Below are 27,868 nucleotides of genomic sequence, written 5' to 3' on the forward strand. Positions count from 1 at the left end.
AAACCTGACTGTCTGGGGACCTAGCTACATGGTCTGTAACCTGACTCATTATGTCTAGGAGGTCCTAGCTACATGGTCTGTAACCTGACTGTCTAGGGGTCCTAGTTACATGGTCTGTAACCTGACTCATTATGTCTAGGGGTCCTAGCTACATGGTCTGTAACCTGACTGTCTAGAGGTCCTAGTTACATGGTCTGTAACCTGACTGTCTAGTGGTCCTAGCTACATGGTCTGTAACCTGACTGTCTAGAGGTCCTAGCTACATGGTCTGTAACCTGACTGTCTAGAGGTCCTAGCTACATGGTCTGTAACCTGACTGTCTAGGGGTCCTAGCTACATGGTCTGTAACCTGACTGTCTAGAGGTCCTAGTTACATGGTCTGTAACCTGACTGTCTAGGGGTCCTAGTTACATGGTCTGTAACCTGACTCATTATGTCTAGGGGTCCTAGCTACATGGTCTGTAACCTGACTGTCTATGGGTCCTAGCTACATGGTCTGTAACCTGACTCATTATGTCTAGGGGTCCTAGCTACATGGTCTGAAACCTGACTGTCTAGAGGTCCTAGCTACATGGTCTGTAACCTGACTGTCTAGGGGTCCTAGCTACATGGTCTGTAACCTGACTGTCTAGGGGTCCTAGTTACATGGTCTGTAACCTGACTGTGTAGGGGTCCTAGTTACATGGTCTGTAACCTGACTGTCTAGGGGTCCTAGCTACATGGTCTGTAACCTGACTGTCTAGAGGTCCTAGCTACATGGTCTGTAACCTAACTCATTATGTCTAGGGGTCCTAGCTACATGGTCTGAAACCTGACTGTCTATGGGTCCTAGCTACATGGTCTGTAACCTGACTCATTATGTCTAGGGGTCCTAGCTACATGGTCTGAAACCTGACTGTCTAGAGGTCCTAGCTACATGGTCTGTAACCTGACTGTCTAGGGGTCCTAGCTACATGGTCTGTAACCTGACTGTCTAGGGGTCCTAGCTACATGGTCTGTAACCTGACTGTCTAGAGGTCCTAGTTACATGGTCTGTAACCTGACTGTCTAGGGGTCCTAGCTACATGGTCTGTAACCTGACTGTCTAGGGGTCCTAGCTACATGGTCTGTAACCTGACTGTCTAGAGGTCCTAGCTACATGGTCTGTAACCTGACTGTCTATGGGTCCTAGCTACATGGTCTGTAACCTGACTCATTATGTCTAGGGGTCCTAGCTACATGGTCTGAAACCTGACTGTCTAGAGGTCCTAGCTACATGGTCTGTAACCTGACTGTCTAGTTGTCCTAGTTACATGGTCTGAAACCTGACTGTCTAGGGGTCCTAGCTACATGGTCTGTAACCTGACTGTCTTGGGGTCCTAGCTACATGGTCTGTAACCTGACTCATTATGTCTAGGGGTCCTAGCTACATGGTCTGAAACCTGACTGTCTAGAGGTCCTAGCTACATGGTCTGTAACCTGACTGTCTAGGGGTCCTAGTTACATGGTCTGAAACCTGACTGTCTAGGGGTCCTAGCTACATGGTCTGTAACCTGACTGTCTAGAGGTCCTAGTTACATGGTCTGTAACCTGACTGTCTAGGGGTCCTATTTACATGGTCTGTAACCTGACTCATTATGTCTAGGGGTCCTAGTTACATTGTCTGTAACCTGACTGTCTAGGGGTCCTAGCTACATGGTCTGTAACCTGACTGTCTAGAGGTCCTAGCTACATGGTCTGTAACCTGACTGTCTAGAGGTCCTAGTTACATGGTCTGTAACCTGACTGTCTAGAGGTCCTAGCTACATGGTCTGTAACCTGACTGTCTAGGGGTCCTAGCTACATGGTCTGTAACCTGACTGTCTAGAGGTCCTAGCTACATGGTCTGTAACCTGACTGTCTATGGGTCCTAGTTACATGGTCTGAAACCTGACTGTCTAGGGGTCCTAGCTACATGGTCTGTAACCTGACTGTCTTGGGGTCCTAGCTACATGGTCTGTAACCTGACTCATTATGTCTAGGGGTCCTAGCTACATGGTCTGAAACCTGACTGTCTAGAGGTCCTAGCTACATGGTCTGTAACCTGACTGTCTAGGGGTCCTAGTTACATGGTCTGAAACCTGACTGTCTAGGGGTCCTAGCTACATGGTCTGTAACCTGACTGTCTAGAGGTCCTAGTTACATGGTCTGTAACCTGACTGTCTAGGGGTCCTATTTACATGGTCTGTAACCTGACTCATTATGTCTAGGGGTCCTAGTTACATTGTCTGTAACCTGACTGTCTAGAGGTCCTAGTTACATGGTCTGTAACCTGACTGTCTAGAGGTCCTAGCTACATGGTCTGTAACCTGACTGTCTAGGGGTCCTAGTTACATGGTCTGTAACCTGACTGTCTAGAGGTCCTAGCTACATGGTCTGTAACCTGACTGTCTAGAGGTCCTAGTTACATGGTCTGTAACCTGACTGTCTAGAGGTCCTAGCTACATGGTCTGTAACCTGACTGTCTAGGGGTCCTAGCTACATGGTCTGTAACCTGACTGTCTAGAGGTCCTAGCTACATGGTCTGTAACCTGACTGTCTATGGGTCCTAGCTACATGGTCTGTAACCTGACTCATTATGTCTAGGGGTCCTAGCTACATGGTCTGAAACCTGACTGTCTAGAGGTCCTAGCTACATGGTCTGTAACCTGACTGTCTAGGGGTCCTAGCTACATGGTCTGTAACCTGACTGTCTAGAGGTCCTAGCTACATGGTCTGAAACCTGACTGTCTAGGGGTCCTAGTTACATGGTCTGTAACCTGACTGTCTAGGGGTCCTAGCTACATGGTCTGAAACCTGACTGTCTAGGGGTCCTAGTTACATGGTCTGTAACCTGACTGTCTAGGGGTCCTAGCTACATGGTCTGTAACCTGACTCATTATGTCTAGGGGTCCTAGCTACATGGTCTGAAACCTGACTGTCTAGAGGTCCTAGTTACATGGTCTGTAACCTGACTGTCTAGGGGTCCTAGTTACATGGTCTGTAACCTGACTCATTATGTCTAGGGGTCCTAGCTACATGGTCTGTAACCTGACTGTCTAGAGGTCCTAGTTACATGGTCTGTAACCTGACTGTCTAGGGGTCCTAGCTACATGGTCTGTAACCTGACTCGTTATGTCTAGGGGTCCTAGCTACATGGGCTGTAACCTGACTGTCTAGGGGTCCTAGCTACATGGTCTGTAACCTGACTGTCTAGAGGTCCCAGCTACATGGTCTGTAACCTGACTGTCTAGTGGTCCTAGCTACATGGTCTGTAACCTGACTGTCTAGGGGTCCTAGCTACATGGTCGTTAACCTGACTGTCTAGGGGTCCTAGTTACATGGTCTGTAACCTGACTCATTATGTCTAGGGGTCCTAGCTACATGGTCTGTAACCTGACTGTCTAGAGGTCCTAGCTACATGGTCTGTAACCTGACTGTCTAGGGGTTCTAGCTACATGGTCTGTAACCTGACTGTCTAGAGGTCCTAGTTACATGGTCTGTAACCTGACTGTCTAGAGGTCCTAGTTACATGGTCTGTAACCTGACTGTCTAGGGGTCCTAGTTACATGGTCTGTAACCTGACTGTCTAGGGGTCCTAGTTACATGGTCTGTAACCTGACTGTCTAGAGGTCCTAGCTACATGGTCTGTAACCTGACTCATTATGTCTAGGGGTCCTAGCTACATGGTCTGTAACCTCGCTCATTATGTCTAGTGGTCCTAGCTACATGGTCTGTAACCTGACTGTCTAGTGGTCCTAGCTACATGGTCTGTAACCTGACTCATTATGTCTAGTGGTCCTAGCTACATGGTCTGTAACCTGACTCATTATGTCTAGGGGTCCTAGCTACATGGTCTGTAACCTGACTGTCTAGGGTCCTAGCTACATGGTCTGTAACCTGACTGTCTAGGGGTCCTAGCTACATGGTCTGTAACCTGACTCATTATGTCTAGGGGTCCTAGCTACATGGTCTGTAACCTGACTCATTATGTCTAGGGGTCCTAGCTACATGGTCTGTAACCTGACTGTCTAGGGGTCCTAGCTACATGGTCTGTAACCTGACTGTCTAGGGGTCCTAGCTACATGGTCTGTAACCTGACTGTCTAGGGGTCCTAGCTACATGGTCTGTAACCTGACTGTCTAGGGTCCTAGCTACATGGTCTGTAACCTGACTGTCTAGGGGTCCTAGCTACATGGTCTGTAACCTGACTGTCTAGGGTCCTAGCTACATGGTCTGTAACCTGACTGTCTAGTGGTCCTAGTTACATGGTCTGTAACCTGACTCATTATGTCTAGGGGTCCTAGCTACATGGTCTGTAACCTGACTCATTATGTCTAGAGGTCCTAGCTACATGGTCTGTAACCTGACTGTCTAGGGGTCCTAGCTACATGGTCTGTAACCTGACTGTCTAGTGGTCCTAGTTACATGGTCTGTAACCTGACTGTCTAGGGGTCCTAGCTACATGGTCTGTAACCTGACTGTCTAGAGGTCCTAGCTACATGGTCAGTAACCTGACTGTCTAGGGGTCCTAGCTACATGGTCTGTAACCTGACTTTCTAGAGGTCCTAGCTACATGGTCTGTAACCTGACTGTCTAGGGGTCCTAGCTACATGGTCTGTAACCTGACTGTCTAGGGGTCCTAGCTACATGGTCTGTAACCTGACTGTCTAGAGGTCCTAGCTACATGGTCTGTAACCTGACTGTCTAGAGGTCCTAGTTACATGGTCTGTAACCTGACTCATTATGTCTAGGGGTCCTAGTTACATGGTCTGTAACCTGACTCATTATGTCTAGGGGTCCTAGCTACATGGTCTGTAACCTGACTGTCTAGGGGTCCTAGCTACATGGTCTGTAACCTGACTGTCTAGGGGTCCTAGCTACATGGTCTGTAACCTGACTGTCTAGAGGTCCTAGCTACATGGTCTGTAACCTGACTGTCTAGAGGTCCTAGTTACATGGTCTGTAACCTGACTCATTATGTCTAGGGGTCCTAGCTACATGGTCTGTAACCTGACTGTCTAGGGGTCCTAGCTACATGGTCTGTAACCTGACTGTCTAGTGGTCCTAGTTACATGGTCTGTAACCTGACTCATTATTTCTAGGGGTCCTAGCTACATGGTCTGTAACCTGACTGTCTAGGGGTCCTAGCTACATGGTCTGTAACCTGACTGATTATGTCTAGGGGTCCTAGCTACATGGTCTGTAACCTGACTGTCTAGAGGTCCTAGCTACATGGTCTGTAACCTGACTGTCTAGTGGTCCTAGCTCCATGGTCTGTAACCTGACTGTCTAGTGGTCCTAGCTACATGGTCTGTAACCTGACTGTCTAGGGTCCTAGCTACATGGTCTGTAACCTGACTGTCTAGGGTCCTAGCTACATGGTCTGTAACCTGACTGTCTAGGGGTCCTAGCTACATGGTCTGTAACCTGACTCATTATGTCTAGTGGTCCTAGCTACATGGTCTGTAACCTGACTCATTATGTCTTGGGGTCCTAGCTACATGGTCTGTAACCTGACTGTCTAGTGGTCCTAGCTACATGGTCTGTAACCTGACTCATTATGTCTAGGGGTCCTAGCTACATGGTCTGTAACCGGACTGTCTAGGGGTCCTAGTTACATGGTCTGTAACCTGACTGTCTAGGGGTCCTAGCTACATGGTCTGTAACCTGACTCATTATGTCTAGGGGTCCTAGTTACATGGTCTGTAACCTGACTGTCTAGGGGTCCTAGTTACATGGTCTGTAACCTGACTGTCTAGAGGTCCAAGCTCCATGGTCTGTAACCTGACTGTCTAGGGGTCCTAGCTACATGGTCTGTAACCTGACTGTCTAGGGGTCCTAGCTACATGGTCTGTAACCTGACTGTCTAGGGGTCCTAGCTACATGGTCTGTAACCTGACTGTCTAGAGGTCCTAGCTACATGGTCTGTAACATGACTGTCTAGGGGTCCTAGCTCCATGGTCTGTAACCTGACTGTCTAGGGGTCCTAGCTACATGGTCTGTAACAGGACTGTCTAGGGGTCCTAGCTACATGGTCTGTAACCTGACTGTCTAGAGGTCCTAGTTACATGGTCTGTAACCTGACTGTCTAGGGGTCCTAGCTACATGGTCTGTAACAGGACTGTCTAGGGGTCCTAGCTACATGGTCTGTAACCTGACTGTCTAGAGGTCCTAGTTACATGGTCTGTAACCTGACTGTCTAGGGGTCCTAGCTACATGGTCTGTAACAGGACTGTCTAGGGGTCCTAGCTACATGGTCTGTAACCTGACTGTCTAGAGGTCCTAGTTACATGGTCTGTAACCTGACTGTCTAGGGTCCTAGCTACATGGTCTGTAACCTGACTGTCTAGGGGTCCTAGTTACATGGTCTGTAACCTGACTCATTATGTCTAGGGGTCCTAGTTACATGGTCTGTAACCTGACTGTCTAGGGTCCTAGTTACATGGTCTGTAACCTGACTGTCTAGTGGTCCTAGTTACATGGTCTGTAACCTGACTGTCTAGGGGTCCTAGCTACATGGTCTGTAACCTGACTGTCTAGGGGTCCTAGCTACATGGTCTGTAACCTGACTGTCTAGGGGTCCTAGCTACATGGTCTGTAACCTGACTTGTTATGTCTAGGGGTCCTAGTTACATGGTCTGTAACCTGACTGTCTAGGGGTCCTAGTTACATGGTCTGTAACCTGACTGTCTAGAGGTCCTAGCTACATGGTCTGTTACCTGACTGTCTAGAGGTCCTAGCTACATGGTCTGTAACCTGACTGTCTAGGGGTCCTAGTTACATGGTCTGTAACCTGACTGTCTAGGGGTCCTAGTTACATGGTCTGTAACCTGACTGTCTAGGGGTCCTAGTTACATGGTCTGTAACCTGACTGTCTAGGGGTCCTAGCTACATGGTCTGTTACCTGACTGTCTAGAGGTCCTAGCTACATGGTCTGTAACCTGACTGTCTAGGGGTCCTAGCTACATGGTCTGTAACCTGACTGTCTAGAGGTCCTAGTTACATGGTCTGTAACCTGACTGTCTAGGGGTCCTAGCTACATGGTCTGTAACAGGACTGTCTAGTGGTCCTAGCTACATGGTCTGTAACCTGACTGTCTAGAGGTCCTAGTTACATGGTCTGTAACCTGACTGTCTAGGGTCCTAGCTACATGGTCTGTAACCTGACTGTCTAGGGGTCCTAGTTACATGGTCTGTAACCTGACTCATTATGTCTAGGGGTCCTAGTTACATGGTCTGTAACCTGACTGTCTAGGGTCCTAGTTACATGGTCTGTAACCTGACTGTCTAGTGGTCCTAGTTACATGGTCTGTAACCTGACTGTCTAGGGGTCCTAGCTACATGGTCTGTAACCTGACTGTCTAGGGGTCCTAGCTACATGGTCTGTAACCTGACTGTCTAGTGGTCCTAGTTACATGGTCTGTAACCTGACTGTCTAGGGGTCCTAGCTACATGGTCTGTAACCTGACTGTCTAGGGGTCCTAGCTACATGGTCTGTAACCTGACTGTCTAGGGGTCCTAGCTACATGGTCTGTAACCTGACTTGTTATGTCTAGGGGTCCTAGTTACATGGTCTGTAACCTGACTGTCTAGGGTCCTAGTTACATGGTCTGTAACCTGACTGTCTAGAGGTCCTAGCTACATGGTCTGTTACCTGACTGTCTAGAGGTCCTAGCTACATGGTCTGTAACCTGACTGTCTAGGGGTCCTAGCTACATGGTCTGTAACCTGACTGTCTAGAGGTCCTACATGGTTAACATGGTCTGTAACTGTAACCTGACTGTCTAGGGGTCCTAGCTACATGGTCTGTAACCTGACTGTCTAGAGGTCCTAGCTACATGGTCTGTAACCTGACTGTCTAGGGGTCCTAGTTACATGGTCTGTAACCTGACTGTCTAGAGGTCCTAGTTACATGGTCTGTAACCTGACTGTCTAGAGGTCCTAGCTACATGGTCTGTAACCTGACTGTCTAGGGGTCCTAGTTACATGGTCTGTAACCTGACTGTCTAGGGGTCCTAGTTACATGGTCTGTAACCTGACTGTCTAGTCCTGGTTACATGGGTCCTAGGGGTCCTAGTTACATGGTCTGTAACCTGACTGTCATTATGTCTGTAACCTGACTCATTATGGGTCCTAGCTACATGGTCTGTAACCTGACTCATTATGTCTAGGGGTCCTAGCTACATGGTCTGTAACCTGACTGTCTAGGGGTCCTAGCTACATGATCTGTAACCTGACTGTCTAGGGGTCCTAGCTACATGGTCTGTAACCTGACTCTCTAGGGGTCCTAGCTACATGGTCTGTAACCTGACTGTCTAGGGGTCCTAGCTACATGGTCTGTAACCTGACTGTCTAGAGGTCCTAGTTACATGGTCTGTAACCTGACTGTCTAGGGGTCCTAGTTACATGGTCTGTAACCTGACTGTCTAGAGGTCCTAGCTACATGGTCTGTAACCTGACTCATTATGTCTAGGGGTCCTAGTTACATGGTCTGTAACCTGACTGTCTAGGGTCCTAGTTACATGGTCTGTAACCTGACTGTCTAGTGGTCCTAGTTACATGGTCTGTAACCTGACTGTCTAGGGGTCCTAGCTACATGGTCTGTAACCTGACTGTCTAGGGGTCCTAGCTACATGGTCTGTAACCTGACTGTCTAGGGGTCCTAGCTACATGGTCTGTAACCTGACTTGTTATGTCTAGGGGTCCTAGTTACATGGTCTGTAACCTGACTGTCTAGGGGTCCTAGTTACATGGTCTGTAACCTGACTGTCTAGAGGTCCTAGCTACATGGTCTGTTACCTGACTGTCTAGAGGTCCTAGCTACATGGTCTGTAACCTGACTGTCTAGGGGTCCTAGTTACATGGTCTGTAACCTGACTGTCTAGGGGTCCTAGTTACATGGTCTGTAACCTGACTGTCTAGGGGTCCTAGTTACATGGTCTGTAACCTGACTGTCTAGGGGTCCTAGCTACATGGTCTGTTACCTGACTGTCTAGAGGTCCTAGCTACATGGTCTGTAACCTGACTGTCTAGGGGTCCTAGCTACATGGTCTGTAACCTGACTGTCTAGAGGTCCTAGTTACATGGTCTGTAACCTGACTGTCTAGGGGTCCTAGCTACATGGTCTGTAACAGGACTGTCTAGTGGTCCTAGCTACATGGTCTGTAACCTGACTGTCTAGAGGTCCTAGTTACATGGTCTGTAACCTGACTGTCTAGGGTCCTAGCTACATGGTCTGTAACCTGACTGTCTAGGGGTCCTAGTTACATGGTCTGTAACCTGACTCATTATGTCTAGGGGTCCTAGTTACATGGTCTGTAACCTGACTGTCTAGGGTCCTAGTTACATGGTCTGTAACCTGACTGTCTAGTGGTCCTAGTTACATGGTCTGTAACCTGACTCTAGGGGTCCTAGCTACATGGTCTGTAACCTGACTGTCTAGGGGTCCTAGCTACATGGTCTGTAACCTGACTGTCTAGTGGTCCTAGTTACATGGTCTGTAACCTGACTGTCTAGGGGTCCTAGCTACATGGTCTGTAACCTGACTGTCTAGGTCCTAGCTACATGGTCTGTAACCTGACTGTCTAGGGGTCCTAGCTACATGGTCTGTAACCTGACTTGTTATGTCTAGGGGTCCTAGTTACATGGTCTGTAACCTGACTGTCTAGGGGTCCTAGTTACATGGTCTGTAACCTGACTGTCTAGAGGTCCTAGCTACATGGTCTGTTACCTGACTGTCTAGAGGTCCTAGCTACATGGTCTGTAACCTGACTGTCTAGGGGTCCTAGCTACATGGTCTGTAACCTGACTGTCTAGAGGTCCTAGTTACATGGTCTGTAACCTGACTGTCTAGGGGTCCTAGCTACATGGTCTGTAACCTGATTGTCTAGAGGTCCAAGCTACATGGTCTGTAACCTGACTGTCTAGGGGTCCTAGTTACATGGTCTGTAACCTGACTGTCTAGAGGTCCTAGCTACATGGTCTGTAACCTGACTGTCTAGAGGTCCTAGTTACATGGTCTGTAACCTGACTCATCATGTCTAGAGGTCCTAGCTACATGGTCTGTAACCTGACTGTCTAGGGGTCCTAGTTACATGGTCTGTAACCTGACTCATTATGTCTAGGGGTCCTAGCTACATGGTCTGTAACCTGACTCATTATGTCTAGGTTACATGGTCTGTAACCTGACTGTCTAGGGGTCCTAGTTACATGGTCTGTAACCTGACTGTCTAGGGGTCCTAGTTACATGGTCTGTAACCTGACTGTCTAGGGGTCCTAGCTACATGGTCTGTAACCTGACTCATTATGTCTAGGGGTCCTAGCTACATGGTCTGTAACCTGACTCATTATGTCTAGGGGTCCTAGCTACATGGTCTGTAACCTGACTGTCTAGGGGTCCTAGCTACATGATCTGTAACCTGACTGTCTAGGGGTCCTAGCTACATGGTCTGTAACCTGACTCTCTAGGGGTCCTAGCTACATGGTCTGTAACCTGACTGTCTAGGGGTCCTAGCTACATGGTCTGTAACCTGACTGTCTAGAGGTCCTAGTTACATGGTCTGTAACCTGACTGTCTAGGGGTCCTGTAACATGGTCTGTAACCTGACTGTCTAGAGGTCCTAGCTACATGGTCTGTAACCTGACTCATTATGTCTAGGGGTCCTAGTTACATGGTCTGTAACCTGCCTGTCTAGGGGTCCTAGTTACATGGTCTGTAACCTGACTCATTATGTCTAGGGGTCCTAGTTACATGGTCTGTAACCTGACTGTCTAGAGGTCCTAGCTACATGGTCTGTAACCTGACTCATTATGTCTAGGGGTCCTAGTTACATGGTCTGTAACCTGCCTGTCTAGGGGTCCTAGCTACATGGTCTGTAACATGACTTGTTATGTCTAGGGGTCCTAGCTACATAGTCTGTAACCTGACTTGATGTGAGTAGTAAGCATGTGTGACCAGGTGTTGACTGCAGGTACTCAGGAAACCGCCACCTCTCCTTAGGTTTCGGGCCAGCTCCTTCTCTCTCGACGTCTTGGTCGGCCAGCGGATTAGTATCTTGTTCAAATTAAAATAATTACACTTCCTGTCAACAGTTTGGACAGACCTACTCATTAAACGGTTTTTCTTTATTTTAACCATTTTTTTTACATTGTAGATTAATAATAATAAGACATCAAAACTGTCTGCTTTTCCTTCACTCTGCAGTTTAACTCATCCATCTCAATTGGGTTGAGGTCAGGTGATTGTGGAGGCCAGGTCTGATGCAGTCCTCCATCACTCTCCTGGGTGGGTCAATGTTCTGATTGACTGATTGACTGAGCATATGCTGAGCACTTCTTGGCTGCTTTTCCTTCACTCTGCAGTTTAACTCTTCCCAAACCATCTCAATTGGGTTGAGGTCAGGGGATTGTGGAGGCCAGGTCATCTGATGCAGCACTCCATCACTCTCCTTCGTAAAATAGCACTTACACATCCTGGAGGTGTGTTGGGTCATTGTCCTGATTGTCCGGATGGAGATCATCCGTTCACCTTATCCAATTTGGACTCCAGACAGACAAAAGGACAGATTTCCACCAGTCTCATGTCCATTGTTTGTGTTTCTTGGCCAAAGCAAATCTCTTCTTCTTATTGGTGTCCTTTAGTAGTGGTTTCTTTGCAGCAAATCGACCATGAAGGCCTGATTCACACAGTCTCCTCTGAACAGTTGATGTTGAGATGTGTCTGTTACTTGAACTCTGTGAAGCATTTATTTGGGCTACAATTTCTGAGGCTGGTAAATCTAATGAACTTAGAGCAGCAGAGGTAACTCTGGATCTTCCATTCCTGTGGCGGTCCTCATGAGAGCCAGTTTCATCACAGCGCTTGATAGTTTTTGCAACTGCACTTGAAGAAACTTCAACATTCTTGAAATGGTCCGCATTGACTGACCTTCATGTGGGCTGCAATTTCTGAGTATCGTAACTCCTATGAACTTATTCTCTACAGCAGAGGTAACTCTGGGTCTTTCTTTCCTGTGACGGTCTTCATGAGAGACAGTTTCATCATAGCGCTTGAAGGTTTTTGCGACTGAAAAACTTTAAAAGTTCTTGGAATGTTCCGTATTGACTGACCATGTCTTAAAAGTAATGATGGACTGTCGTTTCTCTTTGCTTATTTGAGCTGTTCCTGTCGTAATATGGACTTGGTCTCTTACCAAATAGGGTTATCTTCTGTATACCAGCCCTACCATGTCACAACACAACTGATTGGCTCCGACTCATTAAGAAGGAAAGAAATTCCAAAAATTCACTTTTAACAACGCACACCTGTTAATTGAAATGCATTCCAGGTGACTACCTCGTGAAGCTGGTTGAGAGAATGCCAAGTGGGTGCAAAGCTGTCATCAAGGCAAAGGGTGACTACTTTGAAGAATCTCAAATATAAAATATATTTTGATTTGTTTAACACTGTTTTGGTTACTACATGATTCCATATGTGTTATTTCATAGTCTTCACTATTATTCTACAATGTAAAAAATAAAGAAGAACCCTTGAATGAGTAGATGTGACAAAAGAAAACTTCTCCCCAGAGATAACGCAACAGGCCCCAAAACGAAGGATCCCAAACCAAACATCAGCAGGTGCTTTGGTCAGCTTGATGCCTGATGCCATTTGCAAGGCTTGGCAGCACATGGACTCAGTTGATGCTGCCTCCGAGGGGATGGAGTGTCTCCTACATAGTGTGTTTTGTCTAACACTACACTACCCACCCACATACTATAAAATGTTAATGTCTATAATGTTTCTGTTGTGAATGTCAATTTGTCAATTTGTAAGTCGCTCTGGATAAGAGCGTCTGCTAAATGACTTAAATGTAAATGTAAATGTAATGTCTCTGTCTATAGGTAACTATGGTGAGAGTGGTATGGAAGCCTTTAAGGAACTGGCAGGTAGAGAGGGCATCTGTATCGCTCACTCAGATAAGATCTACAGCAACGCAGGGGAGCACAACTTTGACAAGCTGCTGGAGAAGCTGAGAGGACACCTGCCCAAGGCTCGGGTGGTGGCTTGCTTCTGCGAGGGTATGACTGTACGAGGCATACTGATGGCAATGAGACGGAAACACCTGGTGGGGGAGTTCCTACTGGTGGGGAGGTGAGTGGAGAGAGAGATACACACACTCGCACGCACTCACTCACTCACTCACGCACGCACTCACTCACTCACTCACTCACTCACTCACTCACGCACGCACTCACTCACGCACTCACTCGCACGCACGCACGCACGCACGCACGCACGCACACTCGCACGCACGCACTCACGCACTCACGCACTCACGCACGCACGCACGCACTCACGCACGCACTCACGCACGCACGCACGCACGCACTCACTCACTCACTCACTCACTCACTCACTCACGCACTCACGCACTCACTCACTCACTCACTCACTCACTCACTCACTCAGTCACACACTCACTCACTCACTCACACACTCACTCACTCACTCAGTCACACACACTCACTCACTCACTCACACACTCACACACACACACTCACTCACTCACTCACTCACTCACTCACTCACTCACTCACTCACTCACTCACTCACTCACTCACACAGTGTGTGTTTTCATAATTGTATCATCTTGTTTTTACACCTTCATCTATTTACATCTCCAGTTGCATCGCAGAGGCTGTTTCCATGGTTACTGGCATTGGCTTCATCTTCATCACCGTCACCACCACCATCATCACCACCACCACCACCATCACCACCCTGTCATCCTCCCTTGATGCTGAGATACAACTTCTCTCACCAGGTAAATCATACTGCTTTAATTCATAGTGACTTCGTATGGGACAATATAAACCGCCATGACAGCTGACAATTTCACAACACTGTTTCCATAAACAGATGCAGGGATGTCATTGTGTCAAGAAAAGTTAGCGTGTTTGTGTGTCCCCTATTGACGGAGGCTTACAGCACAGCGCTCCTCTTGTCTAGCCTTCTGAAGATGAGTCGTGGTCCCTCTCTTTTCGAAAAGGCAGAAGCAGTGGATAGATAATGATGGTTTTCAATCTATCTCTGATCCATTCATACAGGATTATTAATCTATCTCTGATCCATTCATACAGGATTATTAATCTATCTCTGATCCATTCATACAGGATTATTAATCTATCTCTGATCCATTCATACAGGATTATTAATCTATCTCTGATCCATTCATACAGGATTATTAATCTATCTTCTGATCCATTCATACAGGATTATTAATCTATCTCTGGTCCATTCATACAGGATTATTAATCTATCTCTGATCCATTCATACAGGATTATTAATCTATCTCTGATCCATTCATACAGGATTATTAATCTATCTCTGATCCATTCATACAGGATTATCAATCTATCTCTGGTCCATTCATACAGGATTATTAATCTATCTCTGATCCATTCATACAGGATTATTCATCTATCTCTGATCCATTCATACAGGATTATTAATCTATCTCTGATCCATTCATACAGGATTATTAATCTATCTCTGATCCATTCATACAGGATTATTAATCTATCTCTGATCCATTCATACAGGATTATTAATCTATCTCTGGTCCATTCATACAGGATTATCAATCTATCTCTGATCCATTCATACAGGATTATTAATCTATCTCTGATCCATTCATACAGGATTATTAATCTATCTCTGATCCATTCATACAGGATTATTCATCTATCTCTGGTCCATTCATACAGGATTATTAATCTATCTCTGATCCATTCATACAGGATTATCAATCTATCTCTGATCCATTCATACAGGATTATTAATCTATCTCTGATCCATTCATACAGGATTATTAATCTATCTCTGATCCATTCATACAGGATTATTAATCTATCTCTGATCCATTCATACAGGATTATTAATCTATCTCTGGTCCATTCATACAGGATTATTAATCTATCTCTGATCCATTCATACAGGATTATTAATCTATCTCTGGTCCATTCATACAGGATTATTAATCCACCCCTGATCCATTTCTAAAAATATCACCTTCTCTAAGATGACAAATTCCCTAATAGCTGGGAAAATCGCTTTTCATGAATTCTGCCTCCAGGCCATTGCAAATTACACACTGCTATTCATAGAACTATTTAGTTAGAAAGAGAGTGGAGGGAGCGGAGGGCAGAGAGGGAGGGGGAGGGGAGGGGAGGGCTCCAGGGGAGGGAGGGGAGGGGGGAGGGGGAATGGAGGGCTGGGAGGGAGGGAGAAGAGGGGAGAGAAGGAGATGGATGGAGAAAGAGAAACTGAGAGTGAGGGGAACAGAGAGAAAGAGAGAGAGATATTTCTCCAGTTTTTTAAAAATCTTCTCCTCCTCCAGTAGGTGTTTATTTTAAGGTTGTGATCCCTTCCTCCCCAGTCCACTTCTATCCCTGGTGCTCTAATAACGGCTCGTCTCATTACTAACATACAGAGGCTGTCTGTCAATCAAACCTGATGAAACTGAACATAGCAATGCCCTTGGACTACATACATCATTATATTACACTGCTCTGTGCATTAGCAGTGTTTCTGGAAAGGTAGTGTTTTAGGTAGTGTTGAATATTTAAATTAAAACATCTATTTATAAAAATGGTGTCAGGGTCTCAGTGTTCTGATGTTGCTACTGGGGAGCGGGACTAAGGGCTCCATTCTGACTCAGTTTCACCCAGACAGAATGCCTTACAATGGCTGGGCTGGAAACGGCAGTACAGTGGAGCCCAGTGTTAGTCAGTCCAGGTAAACATTGTAGCTGAGTCAAAGCTCCATTAGCCTCTTCGCCAATGGGATAATAGAGGAGATATGGGTCTGTCTATCTGTCTGTCTGTGACTACCTCTGTCTGTCTGTCTGTCTGTCTGTCTGTCTGTCTGTCTGTCTGTCTGTCTGTCTGTGATGGCTGGCTGTCTCATTATACTCAATGACACTTCTTGCTGCTATTCACACACACGCACACACAGACAGACAGACAGACAGACAGATTTAAGTGATACTGATCATGCTGTTTAACTCAGTAATGCTTGTTGCTATTATTAAGGGAGCCTGAGCTAGCACGCTGTACATTATTAAGGGAGCCTGAGCTAGAATGAAGTACATTATTAAGGGAGCCTGAGCTAGCACGGGAGCTGTACATTATTAAGGGAGCCTGAGGCTACATTATTAAGAGCCTGAGCTAGAATGAAGTACATTATTAAGGGAGCCTGAGCTAGCACGCTGTACATTATTAAGGGAGCCTGAGCTAGAATGAAGTACATTATTAAGGGAGCCTGAGCTAGCACGCTGTACATTATTAAGGGAGCCTGAGCTAGAATGAAGTACATTATTAAGGGAGCCTGAGCTAGCACGCTGTACATTATTAAGGGAGCCTGAGCTAGAATGAAGTACATTATTAAGGGAGCCTGAGCTAGCACGCTGTACATTATGAGCTAGAATGAAGTACATTATTAAGCGAGCCTGAGCTAGCACGCTGTACATTATTAAGGGAAGCTAGATTATTATTAAGGGAGCCTGAGCTAGCACGCTGTACATTATTAAGGGAGCCTGAGCTAGAATGAAGTACATTATTAAGGGAGCCTGAGCTAGAATGAAGTACATTATTAAGGGAGCCTGAGCTAGCACGCTGTACATTATTAAGGGAGCCTGAGCTAGAATGAAGTACATTATTAAGCGAGCCTGAGCTAGCACGCTGTACATTATTAAGGGAGCCTGAGCTAGCACGCTGTACATTATTAAGGGAGCCTGAGCTAGCACGCTGTACATTATTAAGGGAGCCTGAGCTAGAATGAAGTACATTATTAAGCGAGCCTGAGCTAGCACGCTGTACATTATTAAGGGAGCCTGAGCTAGCACGCTTTACATTATTAAGGGAGCCTGAGCTAGAATGAAGTACATTATTAAGGGGGCCTGAGCTAGCACGCTGTACATTATTAAGGGAGCCTGAGCTAGCACGCTGTACATTATTAAGGGAGCCTGAGCTAGAATGAAGTACGTTATTAAGGGAGCCTGAGCTAGCACGCTGTACATTATTAAGGGAGCCTAAGCTAGCACGCTGTACATTATTAAGGGAGCCTGAGCTAGAATGAAGTACATTATTAAGGGAGCCTGAGCTAGCACGCTGTACATTATTAAGGGAGTTGGTGGCCCAACGCCCTTCTGAGACACCATGTTGGCGTTTGTTATTATCCTCATTTAGTACCTCTAATGGCCCCATCGCTGGGTTTAAAACAAGTTAACCTATGGTATTGTTTTAAGATGGTCATACCAATGATTATTTAGCTATTTGATTTGGAATTGTAGGACGCCTGTAAGTTTTGATGAAACATTGATTTAGGCTTTAGCGTTATTAGCCTCTAGAAACACATTGAATAACATAGAGGATGTGTACAGTTGAAGTCGGAAGCTTACATACACTTAGGTTGGAGTCATTAAAACTCGTTTTTCAACCACTCCACAAATTTCCTGTTAACAAACTATAGTTTTGGCAAGTCGGCTAGGACATCTACTTTGTGCATGACACAAGTCATTTTTCAAAAAATTGTCTACAGACAGATCATTTCACTTATAATTCACTGTATCACAATTCCAGTGGGTCAGAAGTTTACATACACGAAGTTGACTGTGCCTTTAAACAGTTTGGAAAATGACAGAAAATGATGTCATAGCTTTAGAAGCTTCTAATAGGCTAATTGACATAATTTGAGTCAATTGGAGGTGTTTCTGTGGATGTATTTCAAGGCCTACCTTCAAACTGAGTGCCTCTTTGCTTGGCATCATGGGAAAATCAAAAGAAATCAGCCAAGATCTCAGAACATTTTTTGTAGACCTCCACAAGTCTGGATCTTCCTTGGGAGCAATTTCCAAATGCCTGAAGGGGCCACGTTCATCTGTACAAACAATAGTACACAAGTATAAACATCATGGGACCACGCAGCCGTCATACCGCTCAGGAAGGTGGAGACTGGTTTACGGGACGTCCCCTGGTCTGAAAAACACTGCTGTAGCTCAGCCACCTTCCACCAGCAGATGTGGAAGGTTGACATCGGCCACCAGCAGATGAGGAAGGTAGACATCGGCCTCCAGCAGATGTGGAAGGTAGACATCAGCCAACAGCAGATGAGGAAGGTAGACATCGGCCAACAGCAGATGAGGAAGGTAGACATCGGCCAACAGCAGATGAGGAAGGTAGACATCGGCCAACAGCAGATGAGGAAGGTAGACATCGGCCACAGCAGATGAGGAAGGTTGACATCGGCCAACAGCAGATGAGGAAGGTAGACATCGGCCAACAGCAGATGAGGAAGGTAGACATCGGCCTCCAGCAGATGAGGAAGGTAGACATTGGCCTCCAGCAGATGAGGAAGGTAGACATCGGCCAACAGCAGATGAGGAAGGTAGACATCGGCCAACAGCAGATGAGGAAGGTAGACATTGGCCAACAGCAGATGAGGAAGGTAGACATCGGCCAACAGCAGATGAGGAAAGTAGACATCGGCCAACAGCAGATGAGGAAGGTAGACATCGGCCAACAGCAGATGAGGAAGGTTGACATCGGCCAACAGCAGATGAGGAAGGTAGACATCGGCCAACAGCAGATGAGGAAGGTAGACATCGGCCAACAGCAGATGAGGAAGGTAGACATCGGCCAACAGCAGATGAGGAAGGTAGACATCAGCCAACAGCAGATGAGGAAGGTGGACATCGGCCAACAGCAGATGAGGAAGGTAGACATCGGCGAATGCATTGTATTGAGACGCATCCCGTCTCTAGATTAATCTGAATAATTAGATTTCCGCTGGTGGGAGGGAGGGGTGAAATCGATGATCTGAATCAGTTCTCTCTACTGTTCTATACATTTGCTCTACTGTAGGGGTTTAAGTAGTAGGTTTGTCCGTGTGCGTGTGTGTGTGTGTGTGTTTCTGTGTGTGTGTGTGTGTGTGTGTGTGTGTGTGTGTGTGTGTGTGTGTGTGTGTGTGTGTGTGTGTGTGTGTGTCTATCCCTGCCAGGTCAGTAGGTGTTTATCTAGCCCTGCCAGGTCAGTAGGTGTTTATCTAACCCTGCCAGGTCAGAAGGTGGTTATGTAGCCCTAGTCCAGAGTGATTCAACCTTTCTTCTCCTCTTTCTGATTTTCATAGCCATCCCTTGCTTTCCATCCCTCTATCTCTTTGTGTCTTCACTCTCTCCATCTCTCCCTCTGCATCCGTTCATCTCTCCCTCTCCTTCCCTCCATCTCTCCCTCTCCTTCCCTCCATCTCTCCCTCTCCTTCCCTCCATCTCTCCCTCTCCTTCCCTCTATCTCTCCTTCTCTATCCCACCATCTCTCCTTCTCTATCCCTCCATCTCTCCCTCTCCATCACTCAATCTCTCCCTCTCCTTCCCTCCATCTCTCCCTCTCCTTCCCTCCATCTCTCTCTCTGATGCGCTCCCTCCATCTCTCCCTCTCCTTTCCTTCCCTCCATCTCTCTCTCTCTCTCTGATGCGCTCCCTCCATCTCTCCCTCTCCTTTCCTTCCTTCCCTCCATCTCTCTCTCTCTCTCTCTGATGCACTCCCTCCAACTCTCCCTCGCCTTCCCTCCATCTCTCTCTCCCTCTCTGATGCGCTCCCTCCATCTCTCCCTCTCTATCCCTCCATATCTCCCTCTCTATCCCTCCATCTCTCTCTCTCCTTCCCTCAATCTCTCTCTCTCTCTGATGCACTCCCTCCATCTCTCCCTCTCTATCCCTCCATCTCTCCCTCTTTATCCCTCCAACTCTCCCTCTCCTTTCATCCATCTCTCCCACTCCTTCTCTCAATCTCTCACTCTCTCTGATGCACTCCCTCCAACTCTCCCTCTCCTTCCCTCAATCTCTCTCTCTCTGATGCTCTCCCTCTAACTCTCCCTCTCCTTCCCTCTATCTCTCTCTCTCTCTCTCTCTGATGCACTCCCTCCAACTCTCCCTCTCCTTCCCTCAATCTCTCTCTCTCTCTCTGATGCACTCCCTCCAACTCTCCCTCTCCTTCCCTCAATCTCTCTCTCTCTGATGCACTCCCTCTAACTCTGCCTCTCCTTCCCTCTATCTCTCTCTCTCTCTCTCTCTCTCTCTCTCTGATGCACTCCCTCAATCTCTCTGTCTCTCTCTGCTGTCCTCCCTCTCCTTCCCTCCATCTATCCCTCTTTCTACATCGTTCAATCTCTACTGTATGACTGTTATTAAAGACTCTCCTCTCCCATCCAGGGAGCAGAACAGAGACTACCTACACATCCAGTTGAAAGCCTCTTCTCTTCTCCTCTCCAACTCTTTCCTCCTCTAGTCCTCTTTTCTTTCCCCAACTGGAGGAGTGGGTGGTCTCTGTTCTGTTTCTTGGGTGGAAGATAAGATAAGAGAAGAGATGAGGAAAGGAGAGATGAGAGAGGAGAGAGGAGCGAGGAGAGAGGAGCAGAGCAGAGGAGAGTTCTCCTCTCTCCTCTCCTCTTCTCTCCACTTCTCTCCACTTCTCTCCTCTCTTCCTCTCTCCTCTCCTCTCCTCCTCTCTCCTCCTCTCTCCTCTACTCTCCTCTACTCTCCTCTCCTCCTCTCTCCTCCTCTCTCCTCTACTCTCCTCTCTCCTCTCCTCTCCTCTTCTCTCCACTTCTCTCCTCTCCTCCTCTCTCCTCTCCTCTCCTCTCCACTTCTCTCCTCTCTTCCTCTCTCCTCTCCTCTCCTCTCCCTTCTCTCCTCTACTCTCCTCTCCTCTTCTCTCCTCTCCTCTTCTCTCCTCTTCTCTCTTCTCTCCTCTTCTCTCTTCTACTCTCCTCTACTCTCCTCTCCTCTTCTCTCCTCGACTCTCCTCTACTCTCCTCTTCTCTCTCCTCTCTTCTCCTCTCTCTCCTCTTCCACCCAGGGACCAGAACAGAGGCCACCCACACCTCCAGTTGTATAACTGTTAGAGTACACAACCACTGCTACTGGGTTACCTAAGGTTTCATACTGATAAAGCTGGGAAGATACAGGGAGAGAGAAGGGTGTGTGGGTGTGTGTTTATTTGTGTGTGTGTTGCTGCTCTCCTTCCCCATCTCTCTCTTTTCATAGCTATCCCTTGCTTTCCAACCATCCATCCTCTCTCTCTTTCTCTCCACTCCCGTAGTCCCTCAATCTCCATTCCTCCCTCTCTTTCCCTCCCTCTCCATCCTTCTATCTCTACTTTATGAATGTTATGAAAGCTTCTCCTATCCTCTTCCTCCCAGTGAACAGAACAGAGACCACCCACACCTGCAGTTGAAATTCTCTCCTTTCTCCTCTCCTCCTCTCTCTTCTTCCTTCTCCTCTCCTCCTCTCTCCTCTCTTCTCTCCTCCTCTCTTCTCTCTCCTCCCATCCTCTCTTCTCCTCCTCTCTCCTCGCCTCTCCTCTCCTCTACACTTCTCTACTCTCCTCCTCTACTCTCTTCCTCTCTCCTATCCCCTCTCTCCTCTACTCTCCTCCTCTACTCTCTTCCTCTCTCCTCTCCCCTCTCTCCTCTACTCTCCTCCTCTCTACTCTCTTCCTCTCTCCTCTCCCCTCTCTCCTCTACTCTCCTCTCTCCTCTCCTCCTCTCTCTTCTTCTCCTCTCTCCTCTACTCTCCTCTTCTCTCCTCTCTCCTCCTCTCTTCTCCTCCACTCTCCTCTTCTCCTCTCTCCTCCTCTCTTCTCTCCTCTACTCCCCTCTTCTCTCCTCTCTCCTCTCCTCCTCTCTCCTCCTCCTCTCTCCCCTACTCTCCTCTCCTCTCTCTCTCTCCTCTCTCTCTCCTCTCTCCCTCTCTCCTCTCCTTGCCTCTCCTCTTCTCTCCTCTACACTTCTCTACTCTCCTCCACTCTCCTCTTCTCTCCTCTCTCCTCCTCCTCTCTCCTCTCCTCCTCTCTTCTCCTCCTCTCTCCTCTACTCCCCTCTTCTCTCCTCTCTTCCTCTCTCCTCCTCCTCTCTCCCCTACTCTCCTCTCCTCTCTCTCCTCTCTCCTCCTCTCTCCTCTTCCCTCTCTCCTCTCCTTGCCTCTCCTCTTCTCTCCTCTACACTTCTCTACTCTCCTCCACTCTCCTCTTCTCTCTCTCTCTCCTCTCTCTCTCTCCTCCTCTCTTCTCCCCCTACTCTCCTCTACTCTCCTCTTCTCTCCTCTCTCCTCTTCCCTCTCTCTCTCCTCCTCTCCTCTCCTCTACACTTCTCTACTCTCCTCCTCTCTCCCCTCTTCCTCTCTCCTCTCTCCCTCTCCCTCTTCTCTCCACTTCTCTCCACTCTCTCCCTCTCTCCTCTCCCCTCCTCTCCCTCCTCTCTCCTCTCTCCACTTCTCTCCACTTCTCTCCTCTCTTCCTCTCTCCTCCTCCTCTCTCCCCTACTCTCCTCTCCTCTTCTCTCCTCTCTCCTCCTCTCTCCTCTTCCCTCTCTCCTCTCCTTGCCTCTCCTCTTCTCTCCTCTACACTTCTCTACTCTCCTCCACTCTCCTCTTCTCTCCTCTCTCCTCTCCTCCTCTCTCCTCTCCTCCTCTCTTCTCCCCTACTCTCCTCTACTCTCCTCTTCTCTCCTCTCTCCTCTTCCCTCTCTACTCTCCTCGCCTCTCCTCTCCTCTACACTTCTCTACTCTCCTCCTCTCTCCTATCTTCCTCTCTCCTCTCTCCTCTCTCCTCTTCTCTCCACTTCTCTCCACTTCTCTCCTCTCTCCTCTCCTCCTCTCCTCTCTCCTCTCTCCTCTCTCCACTTCTCTCCACTTCTCTCCTCTCTCCTCTCCTCCTCTCCTCTCTCCTCTCTCCTCTCTCCTCTCTCCTCTCTCCACTTCTCTCCACTTCTCTCCTCTCTCCTCTCCTCCTCTCTTCTCCTCCTCTCTTTTCTCCTCTTCCACCCAGGGAACAGAACAGAGGCCACCCACTCCTCCAGCTGTATAACTGATAGGTAACCCAGTAGCAGAGGTTGTGTACTCTAAGGTTTCATACTGATAAAGCTGGGAAGATACAGGGAGAGAGAAGGGTGTGTGGGTGTGTGTTTATTTGTGTGTGTGTTGCTGCTCTCCTTCCCCATCTCTCTCTTTTCATAGCTATCCCTTGCTTTCCAACCATCCATCCTCTCTCTCTTTCTCTCCACTCCCGTAGTCCCTCAATCTCCATTCCTCCCTCTCTTTCCCTCCCTCTCCGTCCTTCTATCTCTACTTTATGAATGTTATGAAAGCTTCTCTTCTCCTCTTCCACCCAGCGAACAGAACAGAGACCACCCACACCTGCGTTTTAAATCCTCTCATTTCTCCTCTCCTCCTCTCTTTTCCTCCTCTCTCCTCCTCTCCACTTCTCTCCTCTCCTCCCCTCTCCTCTCCTCTCCTCTCTCCTCTCCTCTCCTCTCCTCTCCTCCTCTCTTTTCTCCTCTCTTCTCCTCCTCTCTTTTCTCCTCTTCTCTCCTCGACTCTCCTCTCCTCCCCTCTCCTCTCCTCCTCTCTTTTCTCCTCTCTCCTCTCTTCTCCTCCTCTCTTTTCTCCTCTTCCACCCAGGGAACAGAACAGAGCCCACCCACACCTCCAGTTGTATAACTGATAGAGTACACAACCACTGCTACTGGGTTACCTAAGGTTTCACACTGATAAAGCTGGGAAGATACAGGGAGAGAGAAGAGTGTGTGTGTGTGTGTGTGTGTGTGTGTGTGTGTGTGTGTGTGTGTGTGTGTGTGTGTGTGTGTGTGTGTGTGTGTGTGTGTGTGTGTGTGTGTGTGTGTGTGTGTAACAAGATCTTACGGTATTATCAATTTTTTCCAAACGTCAAATTTCAAAGTTGCTCCAAACTAAAAACATAAAATTTAGACTCTCATTCTGTGGTTGAGATAAAGATTAACGTTTGGGACAGGATTAAAACATAAAGTTTAGACTCTCATTCAGGAAGTACCAGGTAATAACATGGCTATATACAGGAAGTAACAGGTAATAACATGGTTATATACAGGGAGTACCAGGTAATAACATGGTTATATGCAGGGAGTACCAGGTAATAACATGGCTATATACAGGGAGTACCAGGTAATAACATGGCTACATACAGGTACCAGGTAATATCATGGTTATATACAGGAAGGTAATATCATGGCTATATACAGGTACCAGGTAATATCATGGTTATATACAGGAAGTACCAGGTAATAACATGGCTATATATACAGGGAGTACCAGGTAATATCATGGTTATATACAGGGAGTACCAGATAATATCATGGCTATATACAGGGAGTACCAGGTAATAACATGGTTATATACAGGAAGTACCAGATAATATCATGGCTATATACAGGGAGTATCAGTACCGAGTCTACAGTTGAAATCGGAAGTTTACCAACACCTGAGCCAAATACTTTTAAACTCAATTTTTCATCATTCCTGACATTTAATCCTAGTTAAAAATGCCCTGTTTTAGGTCCGTTAGGATCACCACTTTATTTTAAGAATGTGAAATGTCAGAATAATAGTAGAGAATTATTTATTTCAGATTTTATTTCTTTCATCACAGTTTACATACACTCAATTAGTATTTGGTAGCATTACCTTCGAATTGTTTAACTTGGGTCAAACATTTTGGGTAGCCTTCCACCAGCTTCCCACAATACATTGGGTGAATTTTGGCCCATTCCTCCTGACAGAGCTGGTGTAACTGAGTCAGGTTTGTAGGCCTCCTTGCTCGCACACACTTTTTCAGTTCTGCCCACAATTCTAAGAGATTGATGTCAGGGCTTTGTGATGGCCACTCCAATACCTTGACTTTGTTGTCCTTAAGCCATTTTGACACAACTTTGGAAGTATGCTTGGGGTCATTGTCCATTTGGAAGACCCATTTGCGACCAAGCTTTAACTACCTGACTGATGTCTTGAGATGTTGCTTCAATATATCCACATCATTTTCCGTCCTCATGATGCCATCTACTTTGTGAAGTGCACCAGTCCCTCCTGCAGCAAAGCACCCCCACGACATGATGCTGCCACCCCCATGCTTCACGGTTGGGATGGTGTTCTTCAGCTTGCAAGCCTCCCCTTTTTCCTCCAAACATAACAATGGTCATTATGGTCAAACATTTCTATTTTTGTTTCATCAGACCAGAGGACATTTCTCCAAAACGTACGATCTTTGTCCCCATGTGCAGTTGCAAACCGTAGTCTGGCTTTTTTATGGCAGTTTTGGAGCAGTGGCTTCTTCCTTGCTGAGCGGCCTTTCAGGTTATGTTGATATAGGACTCGTTTTACTGTGAATATAGATCATTTTTTATCTGTTTCCTTCAGCATCATCACAAGGTCCTTTGCTGTTGTTCTGGGATTGATTTGCACTTTTCACACCAAAGTATGTTCATCTCTAGGAGACAGAATGTGTGTCCTTCCTGAGAGGTATGATGGCTGCGTGGTCCCATGGTGTTTATACTTGCGTACTATTGTTTGTACAGATGATCGTGGCACCTTGAGGCATTTGGAAATTGCTCCCAAGGATGAACCAGACTTGTGGAGGTCTACAATTTATTTTCTGAGGTCTTGGCTGATTTCTTTTTGATTTTCCCATGATGTCAAGCAAAGAGGCACTGAGTTTGAAGGTAGGCCTTGAAATACATCCACAGGCTAAAATTATGTCAATTAGCCTATCAGCAGCTTCTAAAGCCATGATATCATTTTCTGGAGTTTTCCAAGCTGTTTAAAGGCACAGTCAACTTGGTGTATGTAAACTTCTGACTTCAATTGTATGTGTAGGGGTACTAGGTAGTTTAGGTAGTTGAGGTAATGTGGACATGTAGGTTGAGGTAACGACTAGACAATAAGGATAGATAATAGACAGTAACAGCAGTGTTGGTAGTAGGGTAGGTAATATAATGTAGGTAGGGGTAAATACTAGACAACAGGATAGATAATAGACAGTAACAGCAGTGTTGGTAGTAGGGTAGGTAATATAATGTAGGTAGAGGTAAAGACTAGACAACAGGATAGATAATAGACAGTAACAACAGTGTTGGTAGTTGAGGTAATGTGTACATGTAGGTAGAGGTAAAGGTCACTAGTGAATCAGCATAATGTGGACACTACCGGTCAACATTTTAGAGCAGCTACTCATTCAAGGGTTTTTCTCTTAATTTTTAATATTTTCTAAAGTAAGGTAAAATAACCTAGTAGATGATCCCTAGCCCAGGAGGTTGGACCCTTGCATGGTGGTAAATGATCCCTAGTCCAGGAGGTTGGACCCTTGCATGGTGGTAAATGATCCCTAGTCCAGGAGGTTGGACCCTTGCATGGTGGTAGATGATCCCTAGTCCAGGAGGTTGGACCCTTGCATGGTGGTAGATGATCCCTAGTCCAGGAGGTTGGACCCTTGCATGGTGGTAGATGATCTCTAGTCCAGGAGGTTGGACCCTTGCATGGTGGTAGATGATCACTAGTCCAGGAGGTTGGACCCTTGCATGGTGGTAGATGATCCCTAGTCCAGGAGGTTGGACCCTTGCATGGTGGTAGATGATCTCTAGCCCAGGAGGTTGGACCCTTGCATGGTGGTAAATGATCCCTAGCCCAGGAGGTTGGACCCTTGCATGGTGGTAAATGATCCCTAGTCCAGGAGGTTGGACCCTTGCATGGTGGTAGATAATCCCTAGTCCAGGAGGTTGGACCCTTGCATGGTGGTAGATAATCCCTAGTCCAGGAGGTTGGACCCTTGCATGGTGGTAGATGATCCCTAGCCCAGGAGGTTGGACCCTTGCATGGTGGTAGATAATCCCTAGTCCAGGAGGTTGGACCCTTGCATGGTGTTAAATGAACCTAGTAGATGATCCCTAGCCCAGGAGGTTGGACCCTTGCATGGTGGTAGATAATCCCTAGTCCAGGAGGTTGGACCCTTGCATGGTGGTAGATAATCCCTAGTCCAGGAGGTTGGACCCTTGCATGGTGTTAAATGAACCTAGTAGATGATCCCTAGTCCAGGAGGTTGGACCCTTGCATGGTGGTAGATGATCCCTAGTCCAGGAGGTTGGACCCTTGCATGGTGGTAGATGATCCCTAGTCCAGGAGGTTGGACCCTTGCATGGTGGTAGATGATCTCTAGTCCAGGAGGTTGGACCCTTGCATGGTGGTAGATGATCACTAGTCCAGGAGGTTGGACCCTTGCATGGTGGTAGATGATCCCTAGCCCAGGAGGTTGGACCCTTGCATGGTGGTAGATGATCCCTAGCCCAGGAGGTTGGACCCTTGCATGGTGGTAAATGATCCCTAGCCCAGGAGGTTGGACCCTTGCATGGTGGTAGATGATCCCTAGCCCAGGAGGTTGGACCCTTGCATGGTGGTAGATGATCCCTAGTCCAGGAGGTTGGACCCTTGCATGGTGGTAGATGATCCCTAGCCCAGGAGGTTGGACCCTTGCATGGTGGTAGATGATCACTAGTCCAGGAGGTTGGACCCTTGCATGGTGGTAGATGATCTCTAGTCCAGGAGGTTGGACCCTTGCATGGTGGTAGATGATCCCTAGTCCAGGAGGTTGGACCCTTGCATGGTGGTAGATGATCCCTAGTCCAGGAGGTTGGACCCTTGCATGGTGATACAGGGTCAAGGGGTGATACAGGGTCAAGGGGTGATACAGGGGCAAGGGGTGATACAGGGGCAAGGGGTGATACAGGGTCAAGGTGTGCCCTGCTAATTGACCACATTGTAGCACTGTAACAACTGATTGAACATTTTGTGAAAAACACTTCAAACGCCTCTCCTCTTGCAGCAAATGACTGACCTGCACAACATTGTATACTTGGCCTCTATGGACCAAGCTCTCTATTATGCTTTATTTCCCAGGATTGCTTCTCAAACAATATACTGATCAATACATTTTCACGTGGTCTGGCACAATAAATGCATAAAACTCCGACATA

The 27,868-nt window shown here is 47.2% G+C and overlaps 1 protein-coding gene across 1 annotated transcript in view; it reads left to right on the forward strand.

Annotated features, from left to right (window-relative positions):
- The window catches only part of grm5a (glutamate receptor, metabotropic 5a), a 101,116-nt gene that overhangs the window by 21,949 nt on the left and 51,299 nt on the right, over window positions 1-27,868 (forward strand). Inside the window, 1 exon segment of the mRNA XM_064971066.1 lies at window positions 12,882-13,131. Within this exon segment, the coding sequence (XP_064827138.1) occupies window positions 12,882-13,131 (250 nt within the window).

The sequence above is a fragment of the Oncorhynchus masou genome, chromosome 8, assembly GCF_036934945.1.
Source record: "Oncorhynchus masou masou isolate Uvic2021 chromosome 8, UVic_Omas_1.1, whole genome shotgun sequence".
NCBI classification, from domain to species: Eukaryota; Metazoa; Chordata; class Actinopteri; order Salmoniformes; family Salmonidae; genus Oncorhynchus; species Oncorhynchus masou.